This window comes from Mugil cephalus, chromosome 7, assembly GCF_022458985.1.
Source record: "Mugil cephalus isolate CIBA_MC_2020 chromosome 7, CIBA_Mcephalus_1.1, whole genome shotgun sequence".
NCBI lineage: Eukaryota > Metazoa > Chordata > Actinopteri > Mugiliformes > Mugilidae > Mugil > Mugil cephalus.
Genome location: NC_061776.1, coordinates 27,757,755 through 27,774,051, shown reverse-complemented (window position 1 = coordinate 27,774,051; position 16,297 = coordinate 27,757,755). Strand labels below are relative to the sequence as shown.

General features: G+C 38.7%; 1 protein-coding gene across 1 annotated transcript; it reads right to left on the bottom strand.

Moving 5' to 3' along the window:
• Nucleotides 1-617: 617 nt before the first annotated feature.
• On the bottom strand, nt 618-6,064 carry LOC125010555 (tissue factor-like). Its single transcript, XM_047589275.1, has 7 exons — nt 5,834-6,064; nt 5,515-5,629; nt 4,676-4,765; nt 4,411-4,517; nt 3,399-3,577; nt 2,348-2,513; nt 618-998 (listed from the first exon to the last, which is right to left on the bottom strand). The coding sequence occupies exons 1-7, from the start codon at nt 5,898-5,900 to the stop codon at nt 859-861; spliced, it is 864 nt and encodes a 287-aa protein (XP_047445231.1). The 5' UTR covers nt 5,901-6,064; the 3' UTR covers nt 618-858.
• Between the last annotated feature and the right edge of the window lie 10,233 nt (nt 6,065-16,297).

Below are 16,297 nucleotides of genomic sequence, written 5' to 3'. Positions count from 1 at the left end.
TGTCCTCCTTCCTCTTTAAGAGACCCCACAGACCGTGTCAGTTTAAGCTTTCAGTTGAAGCTCTTATTTTTGCCTATTAAAGTCACTTGACTAGAGCATCCCGCAACACATAATCCTTACCAGAAGTGTTAGTCATTAGTCATTAGAGTGTAAATAAAATACTTCAAGCTGTGTTTTTGGTTTCCATCAACTCCTGCCAAACATTTCTGGATCCAAATGATCCACTATGTTCGCCAGCTGTTATTGTTATTTTTGTATACAGTACAGGGAAATTATTTAGACCTTCTTACTGAAAATGGTAGCTGCTGCTGTTGGATAAAATGCCGAGACGCCCATTAGGTACAGAGCAGACCAGTCAGAAATCATGATCGACTGTCTCTCCAAACTCCAGAACTTTCAAATAACTATAAAGTCTAGAAATCTAAAAAAGACATGATTTGCTCAAAAAAACAAATTATTATTTATTAATAAAGAAATTAACAACAGGATTTCTTTATGTGTTTGTGTGTGTGTGTGTGTGTGTGTGTGTGTGTGTGTGTGTGTGCGTGTGTGTGTGATTTTTTAGATTTTCCATCCTTTGGATCCACAAAAGATAGAGGTGAGACACCAAAACTGAGTAATATGCACATGAATTTAACCACATTGATGAAAATACAAGTGTATAAGTGAATAACACTGTATAAATATAAAGTTAACAAACAATGACTATGAAGCAAAATATGCAGCGTAACATTTTCCCATTAACAGAGTGAAGATATAAAGGTGAAGAGAGACCAGCTCTCTGTCTTTAAAAAAATAAACAAAACACACACACACACACACACACACACACACACACACACAAAGTACACAAACACACTAAATAGCCACAGATGACTGAGGTATTTGGAGAGATTTGTTTCTTTGTCTGCGGCAGCAGAGGACAGCCACTATCAGGATGATGATGAGGACTGTGATCAGGATAAAGACTATACCAGTCCATACTCCATGACTTAAACCTGGAGAAAAAAGAAAAGGATTCAGTTCACTTCACTTCTGTCTTTTCCACATGATGTAGAGAGGCAGAAAAGTTCCTTTTGGAAAGCAGTGCATTTATCCTTTCATTTGTTCCCTTTGTTTCGCAGTTTACATTTCAGCTTAAAAAGACGCAAAACTAATGCAAAGAGCGCAAAAACTTGAAGTGGCACCATATGTCCTGTACCTCTATAAAATAGATAGATAAATGATTTGATAAACATAAAATATAAAAATAAAGAAATGGCACTAATAAATCATATATTTTTTAAATGTTTATATATTTGTATTAATTCCCCTGAAGCATTTAGTTGCTTCCACATTTTATGTCTTCCACCTATTAAATACAGATTTTTAGTTGTTTATTTGTGTATTTACCAATGTATTATTTTAATTTTTATGTTTTTATTACTTTATTCCTTTTAACCCCCACACACGTTGTCATTTTGTTGTCATTTTTTTACATATATTTCATATATGTAAATATGGGGGACAAGTGCATTTTTCTACAGCTCTGCCTCAAACTGCATGGGTCATACGGTCTTTTTTTTTTTTGCCTATTGATTAACTGACAACACAGACAGGACTCACAACAGAAATGGCTCTAGCCACTCAGCACTTAAACATTTTCCTCTGTTTTGTGTCTTTGTATGTTGCTGACTGACCCACAATCTCAGCCAGAGTGCACACATGAACATTAAATAGTCCTAACTAAATAAGATTAAACTACTCCTGATCGAGATAGCCATTGCTGTTGTGAGCCTGGCTGTATTGTTCATTTATGAACTGTACTGAACCTATTCAACCTTATGAAAGACATCTCAGAAATAAGTACTATGCCAAAATAAAAGGGGAGAAATTAAAAGGTTAAAAAATATAGATCCAAACGTTTTTGATGCATTCAATAGCGTAATATGTAATCTAATTGTCTAATATATTTATTATTAATAAAGACAACATTTTGTACTGCTTTCAGCCCTTGTCATTACTGAAGCTCCTCATGTTTCTTTGAGTTCACATGGACAGGAAGCAGCAGTGGACTAGAACACTCATTTTCCAGCAGAGCTTGTGGTCCTTTGGTGTATGTGACGTGCTTTGGATGTTTTGAATCTGTGGTTGACAGTCAGATTTTCCATCTTGGTCTACTGGGGCAAACTTTTTATGATTTAATAAGGAGGGCTGCTTTTTCTTATTCTTATTTTTATCAGATATGTTTTTTTCTATACGCAGTTGTTCTATTTGCCCCCAAACATCTGATGTATAACGTGCTTAACATGGCCCATATCATGATTTGATGCTACAGATATACAGTTGTAGTGTAATGTATGTGTACCTTTCAGGGTGCCCCCATTTACGAATGCACACAGCTGCTTGCTCCATGCTCCTTGCTGTGTGGCTTTGGGTCTGGAGGGGATGAAAGCTGCCACCATGAAGCAGTAACTCTCGCCTGCATCCAGTTCTGACACCTCTGCTATGCTGTTGTCAGATGTCACATCTTTCTGTTAGGAAAACGCATTACAGGGACACATTCAGACATTTATACACGTATAACTTCTCAATTTTACTAATTTATGTAGCATATCTGAAATTGATTGATTTATATATTTTTTTACATGATAGTTTTCTTTAGGCTTTTATTTTTCACTGTGTACTATTCAGTGAATACACCAAGTCACCAGTTTGCATTACACTTCTAAAGGCGTTCTGTTGAAGGCAGATATCAATGTCAACAGTGCAATTCATTGTTTTAAGAACGGATTGAAAATCATTATTGTCCTCAGAATAGTTGGTATCAAGCTGTCATTTACCCTAGAATTTATAGTTTTCTTAAGACGCAAGTAAAAATGTTGTGCTGCTGGTTTCAGATGTTTGGACTATTGATGGGTACAGAGACATGGATCCATATCTAAGGTTATTCGTTTCGGCATCCCAATTGTAAAGGTGAATATATTGTTTGCAAATGGGGTTAATTTTCCCAGGAGACATTTCTGATGCACGGGTATTGTAATGAACACTCTTCATTTTAAAAACTGGAAGAGAAAAGTGCTGCTCTTTCGCTCCACACTCACATATGTCTTCCTGCCCGTCCTGGGATTTGAACCAAGCCCTGTTCTCAGCTGCTTCCTATTTTCCTTTTTTTGTTTATTTGGCTGTTTAAAGACTAAGTTGAGTCATTCTTTGTTTGTTGTTTTGACTGCACTCACCCCAGCAGTAAAGTACCATGTGTTTAGAAATTCTCTTTTGGACCGCAAGTCTAGTGGCACTGGTCATTTTTGGGATCAGTGAAAGAGAGTAATCCTATTGTGTTATGTTCAAATTTCTCTTAGGCAACACTAAAGCCTGAGGGCCTTAGAATGTCAAGTGTTCACAGGAAGCTACTCTACTTTTCCTGTGCTTCCAGACTTGGAGTAGCTGATCTTGTACTTGAGATCATTCTTGAGAATATCTCTGATGCTGAGCTGCTTCCCACGCCGATGGATAGAGGTCAAAGGATCGGTGATGTTGACAATTACTTTCCTCTCATCCACGGCCTCCACAGTGAATTCCACAGCACTGATATTACCTGAGGACCAAACAGTCAAGATTACTTATCTGAATTATTCCCACAGAAATCTCATGAATCAGTCAAACTGAAATGGTACACATACAGAAGGTGTTGAGAGGTGCATTAGGTAACACATTTTAATGTTTTTTTTGTTGGTTCAGCAGAGTTCTGTGTCTCCACCAGATCATTCATATCCTTATATCAACATGGTGCATCTCAAGGACCGCCTCTGGTACAGAATCCCTTGTACATATGTCTTGAGGAGCATGGAGGCATAAATAGAGTTCAACCCTCAAATTAGCACCCAAATTAGCCCCAATATTGATTAGTGAATTAGCTTTCAGAATAAGAATCTATATACCTTTATTCTATATAGTATACTATATGCCATGATACATTAAAAAGTTGCAGCCATGGGGAAATTCTTCATTGTATTCTAAAAAAAAAAAAAAAAATACCAAGGTAAAAATACTAAGGTAAAAAAAAAAAAAATACCAAGGTACTTTTTCTGTAACCTCCTGAGAATTGTAACATTCTGAGATCATGGAAAAATCCATCTTGTCAGCCTTCCAGCTGTGCTTACTTTTGGGTGTTTCTTGTACAACTATCTTTCTGAGGACCAGCTTGTGTTTCACCATTGTAGTGAGGACATTTGTGCAAAGTGGTGGCCCTCACTTCTTTACAAGAGGGTGAGGGTTGGATTTAGGGTAAAGGTTACAATGAGGTTATGGTTAAGGTAAGAATTAGAGGTAGGGCACTTAGTTGAGATGGTTAGGGGCTAAGGTATACAATGAATGTTGTCACAAAGATAGCCATACAAATGTGTGTGTGTGTGTGTGTGTGTTACCTACTCTCTTTATAGGGGTTGAAAGGGGACGAATAAGTGTGAGGGAGATCTTCCCCGCCATGATTATAGTCAGAATCTGCAGGTTCTGTTTGAACGTCAGCCGAGAAGATCCTATTAAATAGGAATACATCAGTATTTTGGAGAGGTTCGTCTTTACATAAAATAATTCAAATATTTTATATTGATATACTTAGTTAAACCCACTAGATGTTGGTCTTTATTACAGAAGTACAATAGAGGCCTTGAAGTGAAACAGTTGCTGTTCCTACCTGTCCAAGGGCTCGAGGTGGCTGGTCAAATCACATTGGAAATCTAGAAGTCTTGAACAGTCGGGACTCTCTGTCCAGTCATCACCCTCCCTAACAGTCACACAACAAAACATTTAAAAAATCATTTTAAAAACAAATATATTCATTATATGATGGGGCATTTTTATTTAAGCTAGACCAGTTTTTCGGATGAAATGTCCATATCAGAAGCTAGCGTCATGGGCAAAGGAGTAGGAGGAGCAGTCCACGCAAGATATTGACTTCACTGACGCTCAGTATGATCTGGGTAAACATCATTGGATCCTCTTTGATACAGTACTAACTAATAAACAATAAACAAACACAGTAGAAATTGCAGAAAATGTCTCAGATGTTGTAAAATTAAAGCTACTTGATAAACACCACTAATGTACCATGCAATGTCAATACAAGTAAAAGCAGGGGTCTAAAAGTCAAGGAAACAACTGGCACCTGTGTTACATTCTAACACTGGCGACGGAGGGTAAAGCTGGCAGTGTTGGAAAATCTCACAATTATGGCCAGGATTACCCACAAGAGCAAACTAAACATTGTCACTTTGAACTGAGCAACTATTATGAATGAAAAGAAGCATGTTACTGAATTAACCCCATGGAAAGAATGATCAGCGCATTCAGACGATCTTGACTCATGGTGTTTTGTAAGAATGTCTTGATTGCTAGCTAAAGGTCTTTCCCCAGTGATCTAGAGGATCTAGAGTGAACTTCCTTTGCAATCTGGTTGCAAATTAGATTGCACACACTTCTGGAATTCATTATGCATTGCGTATCAAATATACATGTGAGTGTGGGTGAACTCACATAGAGTACAGGACACTGTATGTATGCCCAGATGGTTTGGCTGTCCAGGTGAGAATGGTTTTGAAGTCCAGAGACACCCACTTTACGTTGTCTGCCTTGGGCACAAGGTTCTCATCTGTCAATCAAACAATATTTACTTTTCACTCTTCCCTTAAGTTCTACATGTTCAAACTTCATATTTGCTTTTCTGAATAAGAACACCAAGGCACATACTAAAGTTGATGTAATAAGTTAGAGAAAAACCCTGATAAAAGTTAGGTTTCACAACAGTGAACAAAGCTGAACATGAGCCAAAAGTGGGTATATCTATTTATTTTACCTGCAACTATGATACTCCAGGCAGATAGACAGATTCCAAGATGAAGCAGAATTTTCACAGATGCCATGTTAGCAAAGCAAAATCCTTTCTCCTTCCCTCTCTGGTCTTATTAAAACTATCTGGACTGAAGAGGAGTAACTGCCAAGAATCCTCCTTTTTGTTCAGTGGGACAGAGAATGTGGGAGCTGTGATGGGGTAGTGCTGGGGCACTGTTCAGGGTTACGCCTTGTTCTGCATGCTAATCCTTCCCACATGGCTGCTTGCACATAAGGGATTCTACAGCCTAGTTCATTTTGAACTCCTCCTCCACTTCCACAGATCGTCATCCTCCCCCACCTCCTCCCAAGAGTTTTTTACTGGTAAACACACAAGACCTCTTAAATTTTTAGTATCTATTTGATACTACCGAGTGACTAAACTTATGGAAACCATGAGTAACAAATTACGGTAACAAGCATTCTTTTTGGGAAGGAGCTTTGACTGGTATTCATGTGGATGTTACGTATATATGTATCACCCACCTTGACCAGCAGGCACCCCCACTTTTTAGGCTGACTTACAGAGAAATGAGAAGACATACAGTAAGAGAGTGTGAGGACAGAGAGTAAAATGGGGAAACACAGGGAAACAAAGTTGAAGGCAAAAGGAAATGACATATAACCTGATTGTCATGTATTAATGTTTCACACACAAGTTATTCTACTGGCCACTGATCACATGTCATGGTTTTGACTTCTTAATATTTTCTGTAATCCTGCTTGGTTTTCTTTGCAATTCCTATTTCTGGTTTTCAAAGTTTATTCTTTGATGTTTTGTTTCTTGCTTTGCTTATGGTTTTTCCCCCTTTAATTGTTTGATTAGTTTATCCTTGTGTGCTCTGTCCTCAGTTGCCTCACCTGTGTTTCTATTCCCTCGTGTTTCTGGCTTTTGTTTTTTGGATTACCCTGCTTCACGCTGCAGTGCTTTAGTTTTTGTGTTCATGTGTCCTGTGTTTGTGTCATACATATTTACGACACATCATAAGAAAAACATTCAAACAACCCTGTCTATCATCCTTTGTACTTCAAGTTATTTTTTGTTATTTCTATATAGAAAGATGCAAATTGTAATCCACTAATCTATTGAAAGTCAGTCAGAGAGCTTCAGTAGATATCGGGTCCTTTTCAGACAGACACAGTGGCATTGAGCAGTTGTGTGGGAACACAGCAGCAGTGTGTGTGTTCGTCATTCTGGAGAAACCTCCTGGTAGCAATTAGAAACCATGTGACTGTAGTTGGACGGATGATCTGAATTCACATAAAGAACAACACTGAGCCAAAGCTAACCTGAGCCTTGTAAATGCTGAAATCACAGTTGTTTTTCATCACTGGAACCCAGTTACATGACCTTATCTCTGAAAATAGTTGGCAGTATTCATAAACCTGGAGGAGGTGTATATGTCCAACAGTCTTCTGATAAGGGACAAAATCAGGACGTTTACATGGACAAACACAAAAATCCAGAAGCCCGGCTCTAACTAGAATACTTATGTCTACGTAAACACACCAAATCCCAGTGGGTCAGCATATGTTTTTTTGCCTTTGCTGTAACGACAGTTTTGTAATAATGTACCCAACCGGACCCTGAAGAATTACAGAACCAAACTGTCACTAATGTGTTCTGTTCTGTACTGTCAAGTGCAAGGCGACTCCCTTTGGCCTGTTACATCAGGGATCACTAATGAAAGACTCAAACTTCGTGTGTCTCCCTCCCTGTCATTGCTACATAAATTACATTCAAGTTAGGAATGCCAGTTAACGGGAAGTGTGTTTAATGGGAAGACTCTGCAAGCTCACTAACCCATTTTTTAGTAATGAATAGAATGTGTATATTGGAATAAGGACATTATGAAATTATATTTATAAAATGGCTGTCAGAAAAAACATTTTTTTGTTTGTTTGTTTTTTTTACTACACACTGCCTATATCTGTTACTTCCTAGTTTTAATATCTTCAGTTTTAATGATTGCTTCCTACAATATTAGTGCATAGCAACAACAGTATCACTAAAGGAGCAAAAAAGAGCAAAATAGTTAACAAATTTCCAGGTTGGTATAACTGACATGGGGTGGGATGATTAAATTATTACTATGTATGCCTCCAAAGGGCATACATACATCTATTTTGTTATGTGATTCCAACAGATTGTCCTCATTCCACTAGGAGTGACTGTTGGCTTTTTTATTATTTTTTTTTTTTTGGAACGCATCACTTCCACATAGTTCTGTGTATTCTCAACCGGAAGGCCATTAGTTCCTATGGGAACCTCTGGGTTCTTGGATGTGTTCACAAACATCATTCTTCAGAGAGTTTTTTTTCATAGTCTTGTCTCCCATATGTAAACTCCTGGAAAGCACCACGAAAACTTAGTCTGTAAACAGTGCAACAACTCAATCAATTGCTTGTATAATTAAAAAGAATCAGTTCAATATGTCGACTGTAAAGACTAAACGCATTATACCAACATGCACCACTGCATCAGAATGCAAAAGCTGTATGCAAGTTAAGAGTGAAATTAAAACCATCCTTTAATATTAAGTCAAGAATGGCATTCTCTAACCCGTCATTACTTCAAGTAACCACCCAAACATCAGACAAATGTCTGATCTAAAGGGCATACTTTGGTAGATACACTGCCCTCAAACAGAATGGCCCAAGATGCTGCCGCAGCACCCTGGGACAGATCTTTGCATTCATTGTCTAGTCAAGGGATTAAACTGTATATTGAGGTCTCCTATAAAACCACTGTGACTACTCATCTATCTACACTCATCTGCTCTGAAAACAATTCTTCCTCCAAAGTTTTGTGTCATCCTTCTGGCATCGTAAAGCAAACGTTAACCTATGTTGTGCCCATCACTCAAAGTTTCTAGTGGTCATCCTATAGGTGTGTGAGTTGTCCTCTAATTGCTGGTCCTGTTGGTCCCCTCTTTGGGGCTGTTTAGACATTGATTTGGACACACCAATCACGTAAAAGACAAATGTAAATACCTCAAGGGTGCATTTGTGAAATCTGATTTCTGGCCACATTAGGAGGTGGTCTGGGATGCATGTGTCTGCATTCGATATGATATTATCCTTTTATTGTCACTAGTACAAGTACCAGCGAAATTAGCCATCAACCCGTCCATACATATACAAAACATACATACACTTTGACAAAATGGGGGTAGACAGGACAGGAAGACAGAGATGGTAAACAGAAATACAGAGTTACGTGAGGAGAGGGGAGGAGAAAAAACAACAACCCCCATACTATGCTCCTGTGAGGAGTACAGTGTGGGAACATGAAAAAAACCTCAGCAACATTAGCACATAATAAGTACACTTTACAAACATGAAAACTCAGGACTTGCATCAGGGAGCGGGGTAGGGGTAGAGGTAAAACCCAGTGCAACCAAGCAGCCATCCGTTCCTGCAGCCCACCGGGCGCTGGTTGTGGACCCGCTTGTCACACCAGGAGGTAAAAGCACAAAGGCGTTGGATGTGGAGGTAGGGGGTGTGATTGCATATCTGTCCATATGTGTGTGTCTGTGTAGGCCTGGAGAGCCGCTTCGCCTAGAATCTTTTGGTAGATTAAACACAATGATCCCTGAGATGCATTCAAGTTGCCAGCAGGGGTGCTCATTTGTTTGTGGAGTTTTATAGAGGACTTTATTTACCTTTATTACCAGCAACTATGCTGTGTATAACTTCCAGGGATGGGTTATAATCTGGTTTTTGAGGAGGTCTAACATCAGAGTGGAGATCAATAAATAAAAACATAACATGTGAAGCCAAAGTCATGACGCACACGCATAAAACCGTGCTGTTCTCAGCTCTGGAGCAGCGGTAGAGATCCATTAGAGACTGCAACGGTTAAAATATTCTACTGAGCCCAAGATGGAAGTGTTTATTAGCGTACAGAGCATGAAACTGTGATCCGATCTGAACAGACACACCTGAAGCTAGTTACTTGAGATCGGATAGCCCAGGTCAGATCTTCATGCAAGGCCCTATGATGTTCTTTCCTAAGTTTCAAATGCAGACAAAGTTGTAAGTGCTGGAGTTTTATAGGGAAGGCAGATTGTAGACACTGAGCACTGAATGTAGATGCAGCAAGAGTTTAAACAAGTCTCTACAGAGGCTGACATGTGTACTCACAGAAGTGGAGTAACATCCTGTACTTTTTTTTCGCTATGTTTGCATGGTTGAGGCTCACTTTGTCCTACAGATAAATAACCAGCCACGGCAAGTGAAGGATCACGGCCACAGATGTTATCAATTCTGGCTTGCTAGAACAAGAAGAGTTGTTTTATTTCACATCTGGCTTTCTAACTCTAACCCACACACCTGCAGGCACACTGACATAGGTGTGAAAAAATGTTGTAAACTAAGAATGCTTTCAAAAAAGGAAGCTAATAGTTTATTTTCATCAATTAACAAAATTCAGTGAATGAACAGAAGAGAAATCTAAATCAAATGAATATTTGGTGTGACCACCCTTTGCCTTCAAGACAGGATCAGCTCATCTAGTTACACTTGAACAGTTTTTGAAGGAACTCAGTTGGAAGGTCATTCCAAACATCTTGGAGAACCACAGATCTTCTGTGGATGTAGACTTCCTCAAATCCCTCTGTCTTGAGATCAGGACTCTGTGGGGGCCATGCCATCACTTCCAAGACTTCTTGTTCTTCTTAACACTGAAGATAGTTTTTAATGACCTTGGCTGTACGTCTGGGGTCTTTGTCATGCTGCAGAATACACCTCTCTGATGGTATTGATGATGGAATTTCTCAGCATTGAGGACATCATTAATCCCGAACAAATCCCAAGCTCCATTTACAGAAATTTAGCCCCAAACTTGCAAGGACTCTCCACTATGCTTCACTGTTGTCTGTAGACACTCATTGCTGTTCCGCTCTCTGGTCCTTTGGTGAACAAACTGCCCTCCCCTACAGTCAAATATTTACAATTTTGACTCATCAGTCCAGAGCAGCTGCTGCCAATGTTTCCGTGTATAGCTGAGTCACTTGGCCTTGTCTCCATGTCAGAGGGATGGATTTTTGGCTGCAACTCTTCCACAAAGACCACTTGCGCCAGATTTCTCCAGACAGTACATAGGTGTACCTGCGCATGTCGGGCTAAAGATTCTCATCCACATCAAAGAATATATTCTCCCTTGTGATGCATGTCGCAACCACCCCCTACACTGATCTCCTGTATTACCTTCACACACAGCATCCATTGCATGGAGCAGGGACTCTGATTTTATCAAGTTCTAATTTCACCTGACTGTCAATTGATTTATCAAATGTTCCAAGAGATTCATATATGATAGTCATAGTATTATGTTCTTAACTAATTTTGACATTGTGCAACAAACTATTGTGCATGTGTCAACTTACACTGTGAAATGATGCTGATATGTTTTGGAGAAAAGTACCATGAGACTCAGAATCAACAAATGTCCTAAAGGAACATGGAAAATAAACAAACAAACAAACAAACAAAACAAAAAAACGTTTCGAGTGTGTACCTGAAAGTTTCACGTGCGGCCGTGAAACTTTTCTGGTAGCTATTTCTTCATAATGCAGTCCCAGGTCAATATATAAATGAGTTAACTCATGGACTGACATATGGGAACGCACACAAGAAATGTTTTCAAGAAAACAAGAAAACTTTCAGATGAGCACACAAAACTTTCAGGTGTTATTTTGTTTTGTTTGGTTTTTATTTTTGTTGTTTTTAACGAAGTTTTAGGAGCTCCATAACAATCAGTTTAGATTAACAAGATTTATTCACTTGGAAATTGTGCAATGTAGGCAAACTTTGCTAACTGTAGGCTACCTGTACTTATTAGCATATTTGCTTACTACATTCAGTATGGAAATTTAGATGATAAATGTACAGTTGTTTTTCTTAGTGTGCTACACCACCATTATCACCACCATTCGCTCACCATTATCGGCACCCATCAAGTTTAAGTACATAATGTGGAATATCTTTTAAAAAATTAATCATGTGAAACATTTCTTTTCTATAGGGAACTTGCGTTGCATACAAAAGAGCAAATGATAAACAATAATTGAAACAATAAACAATGGGAGGAAGAAATTGAACATAAAGCTTTCTGTGTCACTGGTATTGGCACCCTTTGCTGTAAATCAGTATGGAAACACATTGTAACTCACCTGTGGTAAATCACAAATGAGAATCACCTGTGATAAATTGTCTGTGCCAATGTGCCATGAATTAGCCAATAAATGATGACTTCTGTGTTTTAAAAAGCCATCTGTTATCCCCTGTTCCTTTGTCACAATGGAGAAGATAAAGGAGCTGTCTGAGGACATCAGAAGTGTGATAATTAGCAAACACAAGACCTCCAAAGGGTATAAGGCCATCTCAAAAGACCTTGGTATCCCTGTTTCAACACTGTGCAGTGTTATTAAGAAGTTTGCCAAGCATGGAACTGTCAAGAACCCCCTTGTTTCTGGGTGGAAGAGAAAAATTGCTGAGAGAAATCTTCAAAGGTTGGTACGAATGGTGGAAAAGCCTGAAGGCCAACCTGGAACAGTCTGGGGTCATGGTTTCAACAAGTACCATTCGCCGCACACTAAACCAAACAGGGCTTCACAGGGTTGAGCAAAAGACATAAAAACACATAAAAGACAAAAGACATAAAAAGGAATGACTAATCTTTGCCAAAGACTACCTGGACAAACCACAATCCTTCTGGGAAATTGTTCTGTGGACAGATGAAACAAAAATAGAGCTTTTTGGCAATGCATACCAACAGTTTGTTTACAGATGGCACAATGAAGCCTACAAGGAAAAAAACACCCTACCAACAGTTAAGCATGGCGGAGGATCCATAATGCTGTGGGGCTGCTTTGCTGCATCTGGTACTGGAGCCCTTGAACGTATCACAGGACTCATGAAATCAGAGAATTATCAGAAGATTTTAGAGCGAAATGTCCTACCCAGTGTAAGAAAACGTGGTTTGAGTCGAAGATCATGGGTCCTCCAGCAAGACAAAGACCCACAGCACAAAGGAATGGTTGAAGAGGAAAAAATGGACAGTTTTAAAATAGCCAGCAATGAGTCCTGATCTCAATCTGATTGAAAATCTTGGTATGAGCTGAAATCTGCCATTGGGGAAAAGAAACCTGCAAACGTATAAGAGCTTGAACAATTTGCAAAGAAAGAGTGGGAGAAAATACCAGCTGAGAAGTGCAAGAAGCTTATAAATGCCACAAGGTAACATTTGGAGGCTGTCATCACTACGAAAAAGTGTGCAACCAAATATTAAAGAGGGGTGCCATTATTGCTGAACATACTGTTTTTTTTTTTTGGTTTCTTCTTTGAAATAACAATATGTAAGTTGAAAATCTTTTTTTTTTTTTTTTGTTAAATTACTTTGGACCTCCAATTAAAAGATCCTGATGATGGTACATTTCCCGTTATTTCTGAAGATACTGTAGAGGTTATGCAAGAAATTAAGGGGTTCCAATAATGGTGAGCAGGACTGTATCTACTTACACATATCATTATGTGTAAGTACCATTGGCTGTGTTAGAAATCACAGCAAGTAATGTTCAATCTCATTTTACAATCCTTCTAATGTTGTCTTAGACAGAGATGGATGTTGTGGGTATCAACACCTACCCCTGAACAAAGACATTCAGCAGAACATGTATAACCAGTTAATGGTCTTCTTTACTGTTTTCATATCCTGAGCAAGAGAGGAAAAGAAGAATGCTGACCCAAAAGTGATCCTCTCCAGGGGCTATTTCATTATGAAAGCTAAACAAAGCTGAATTCCAACATCAACATCAGACATCGGCTCTGTAACACAAGAACAACAGGATGTGTTATTGCCATCACACTGAAAAATGTGTGTGAGCCAGGTGAAAAGGAATGTTACAGTAGATCCACTCCAATGACTTTTAGGTTGTGCAGATCACACAGTAACACCACGGGGTTGTAGTCACATTACCGCCTTAATACAAATCCCAGTGAATTTCCACTGGTCCCCCATTCCATGGGGATCAATAAAGTATTATCTTAAAAACTTGCTCAACTAGAATTTCTTGCATTATTGCCACCTCTATTAATTAAGCACAACAAATGTGCATGTAAGTAGACTCAACTCCTCAGATGATCATTTAGACATCACCTCCCTCTGCTTTTGTTGTCTGTAAAACAATGGCTCATTGATAGTTGTAAAAAGAACAGATTCTGTACAGATGCACAGATGGTAAAATTCTGCACTTCTTGGTGTCTTGCTGCACTCTTGTGGCTGTTCATGCAAGTCAGGTGGTGAGGAAGCTAAAATGATTACATTAAAATCACAGACTAGAGAACACTGACCATCTTGTGGATGTTCCTTAGACAGTTGCTATGCAACTGTCCAAACAACCACATCACACTGTTTTTGCCAACTACTTGTTAATTTTGTAAATAATAAAATCATTATATTTTATCTTAATATAATCTTATTGTGTGTTTACTTTTATGTGCAATGAAGCTACTGTGACAAAGTAATTTCCCTCGTGGATCATTAAAGTTAAAGTTTAGTTAAAATAAGTTAAAAGAATAAATATGTTAGTAAAGTGTACTGTAGAGCCATTGATGCAGAGGTGGAGTGTACTCAGGTTAATGATAATGCAGACAAAATGTTTGTTTTGTCTCCACAGAGAACCAGGCTGTAGTCTCTGCACCAGCACCAGCACTCATTCCTGTACACTGATTCTTTATTGCCACAGATAAGTCCCACTACCATGGTGTCATCTTTAAATGCATTCTCAAATATACAGCAGCTGCTGGACAAGCTTCATAGCCTGAGGGTTAATCTTCAGCCTGCAGTTCGGCTATCGCAGTCAGCACTAGTCATGGGACCTGCAGCTGCAGCTGTGAATCTCCCTACATCAGCAACTCACCAATGAGATTTCTGGATTTCTATCACCCTATCCACCAGGCACAGACTCTAGATCAGATGCGCAAAGACCAGGTTGGAGATATTTTTCACGCCCAAATATCCCCCTCATCAAATGGAAGAGGGCATGGAGAACTATGTTTTAGTTAATATATGTTCCAGCCTATTACACATACTAGAGCCATTAGATGGTGTTGTAGCTTTCCTTGTTTCATAAAAAAATCTTTCCCCATAATGTAGGACAGTATTTTGTTTAGTTAAACTAGTGCTTTACCTCGGCTACACAATAAGGTGCCGTCATTGGCTCAGAGCTCAAACCCTGGCTACTCTGAATTGAATTTGGTGGAGTTTAGGTGGAGTGCAGGAAACCCACTGTGACCAGACTCAATTGTTATCAGAATGTATAATAACACACCATGTTAGTATGATAGTATAAGAACATGCCATTGGGATTTAATTAAGAGCCATATTTGAAATGATACAGAGAAAAACTGGATGGTCCTAAAGCCAAATAACATTACTGCCAGGGCATAATCAGTAATCCTAACCAAGGCCAATTTTCCACTGAAAACATTTTGTGAGTGGGTGAAGTCATGCTGACTTCCAGGTTAGTAAAGAGAATCACTAACGACTGAATGACAGGTATGATTGCTTCAGAAGTCACTATGAAAACACTTGCATCTAAACTGAATTGTTTACTGAATTGTATTTGGGTAAAACATATCATTTTCATTGTCTTCAACAACAATTTATAACTGAATTGATTTGAAAAGATTTTTTTTCATGCAATATCCGTGCTATAATACAGCATAATGCAGACAGCACAACCACACAAATATCTGCATCTAAACTGTCACAGGGAAAATGGCCTCAGGAAAGGAGACAGTGTCCCTTCAATCATAAAAGAATTCTTCCTTCCTTCTTCCTTCTCCAGGAAGTTTCGACAAATAATAAAGCCTAAGACACCAAACATGTTTCTTCAGACAGTCTCCTCGAGCATTTTTCATAATATAAAACATGACCTCCAACTTTGTATCTGTAACTGTAGCAGCTGATCACAGTGTACACTCCCACAGTCTGAATACAAGTCAAACAGATGAGTAAACATGCACTGTGCAGCTCTCTTCTGCTCTCATTTCCATGCTATCACACTGTTCCATGACATTAGCTCTTTATCTCTCTACACTTATAAACAATAACATTATAAGCACTCTATAAGCTGTTAGCTATTCTATAATGAATAGTTTGTGTGCTGGCTGTATCAGCCCTTTTTATTCACTATCAATCTACCATTTGTCACTTATTGTCTATATCCATCATGTAATCAGGTCTGTATATTCTGTATGAATGCTTACCCAGATACCCCCATATGAGCTCTGATCTGATTTTAGTACTTGTTCTGGGTTGTTTTGAATTGAAATGACTTGAATTTGTTGTCAGGTTCCCCCTAAAATATGTTATATGAGATACCAACGAGGGAACTGTGCAAAACTTTTAACATCCAGTGAA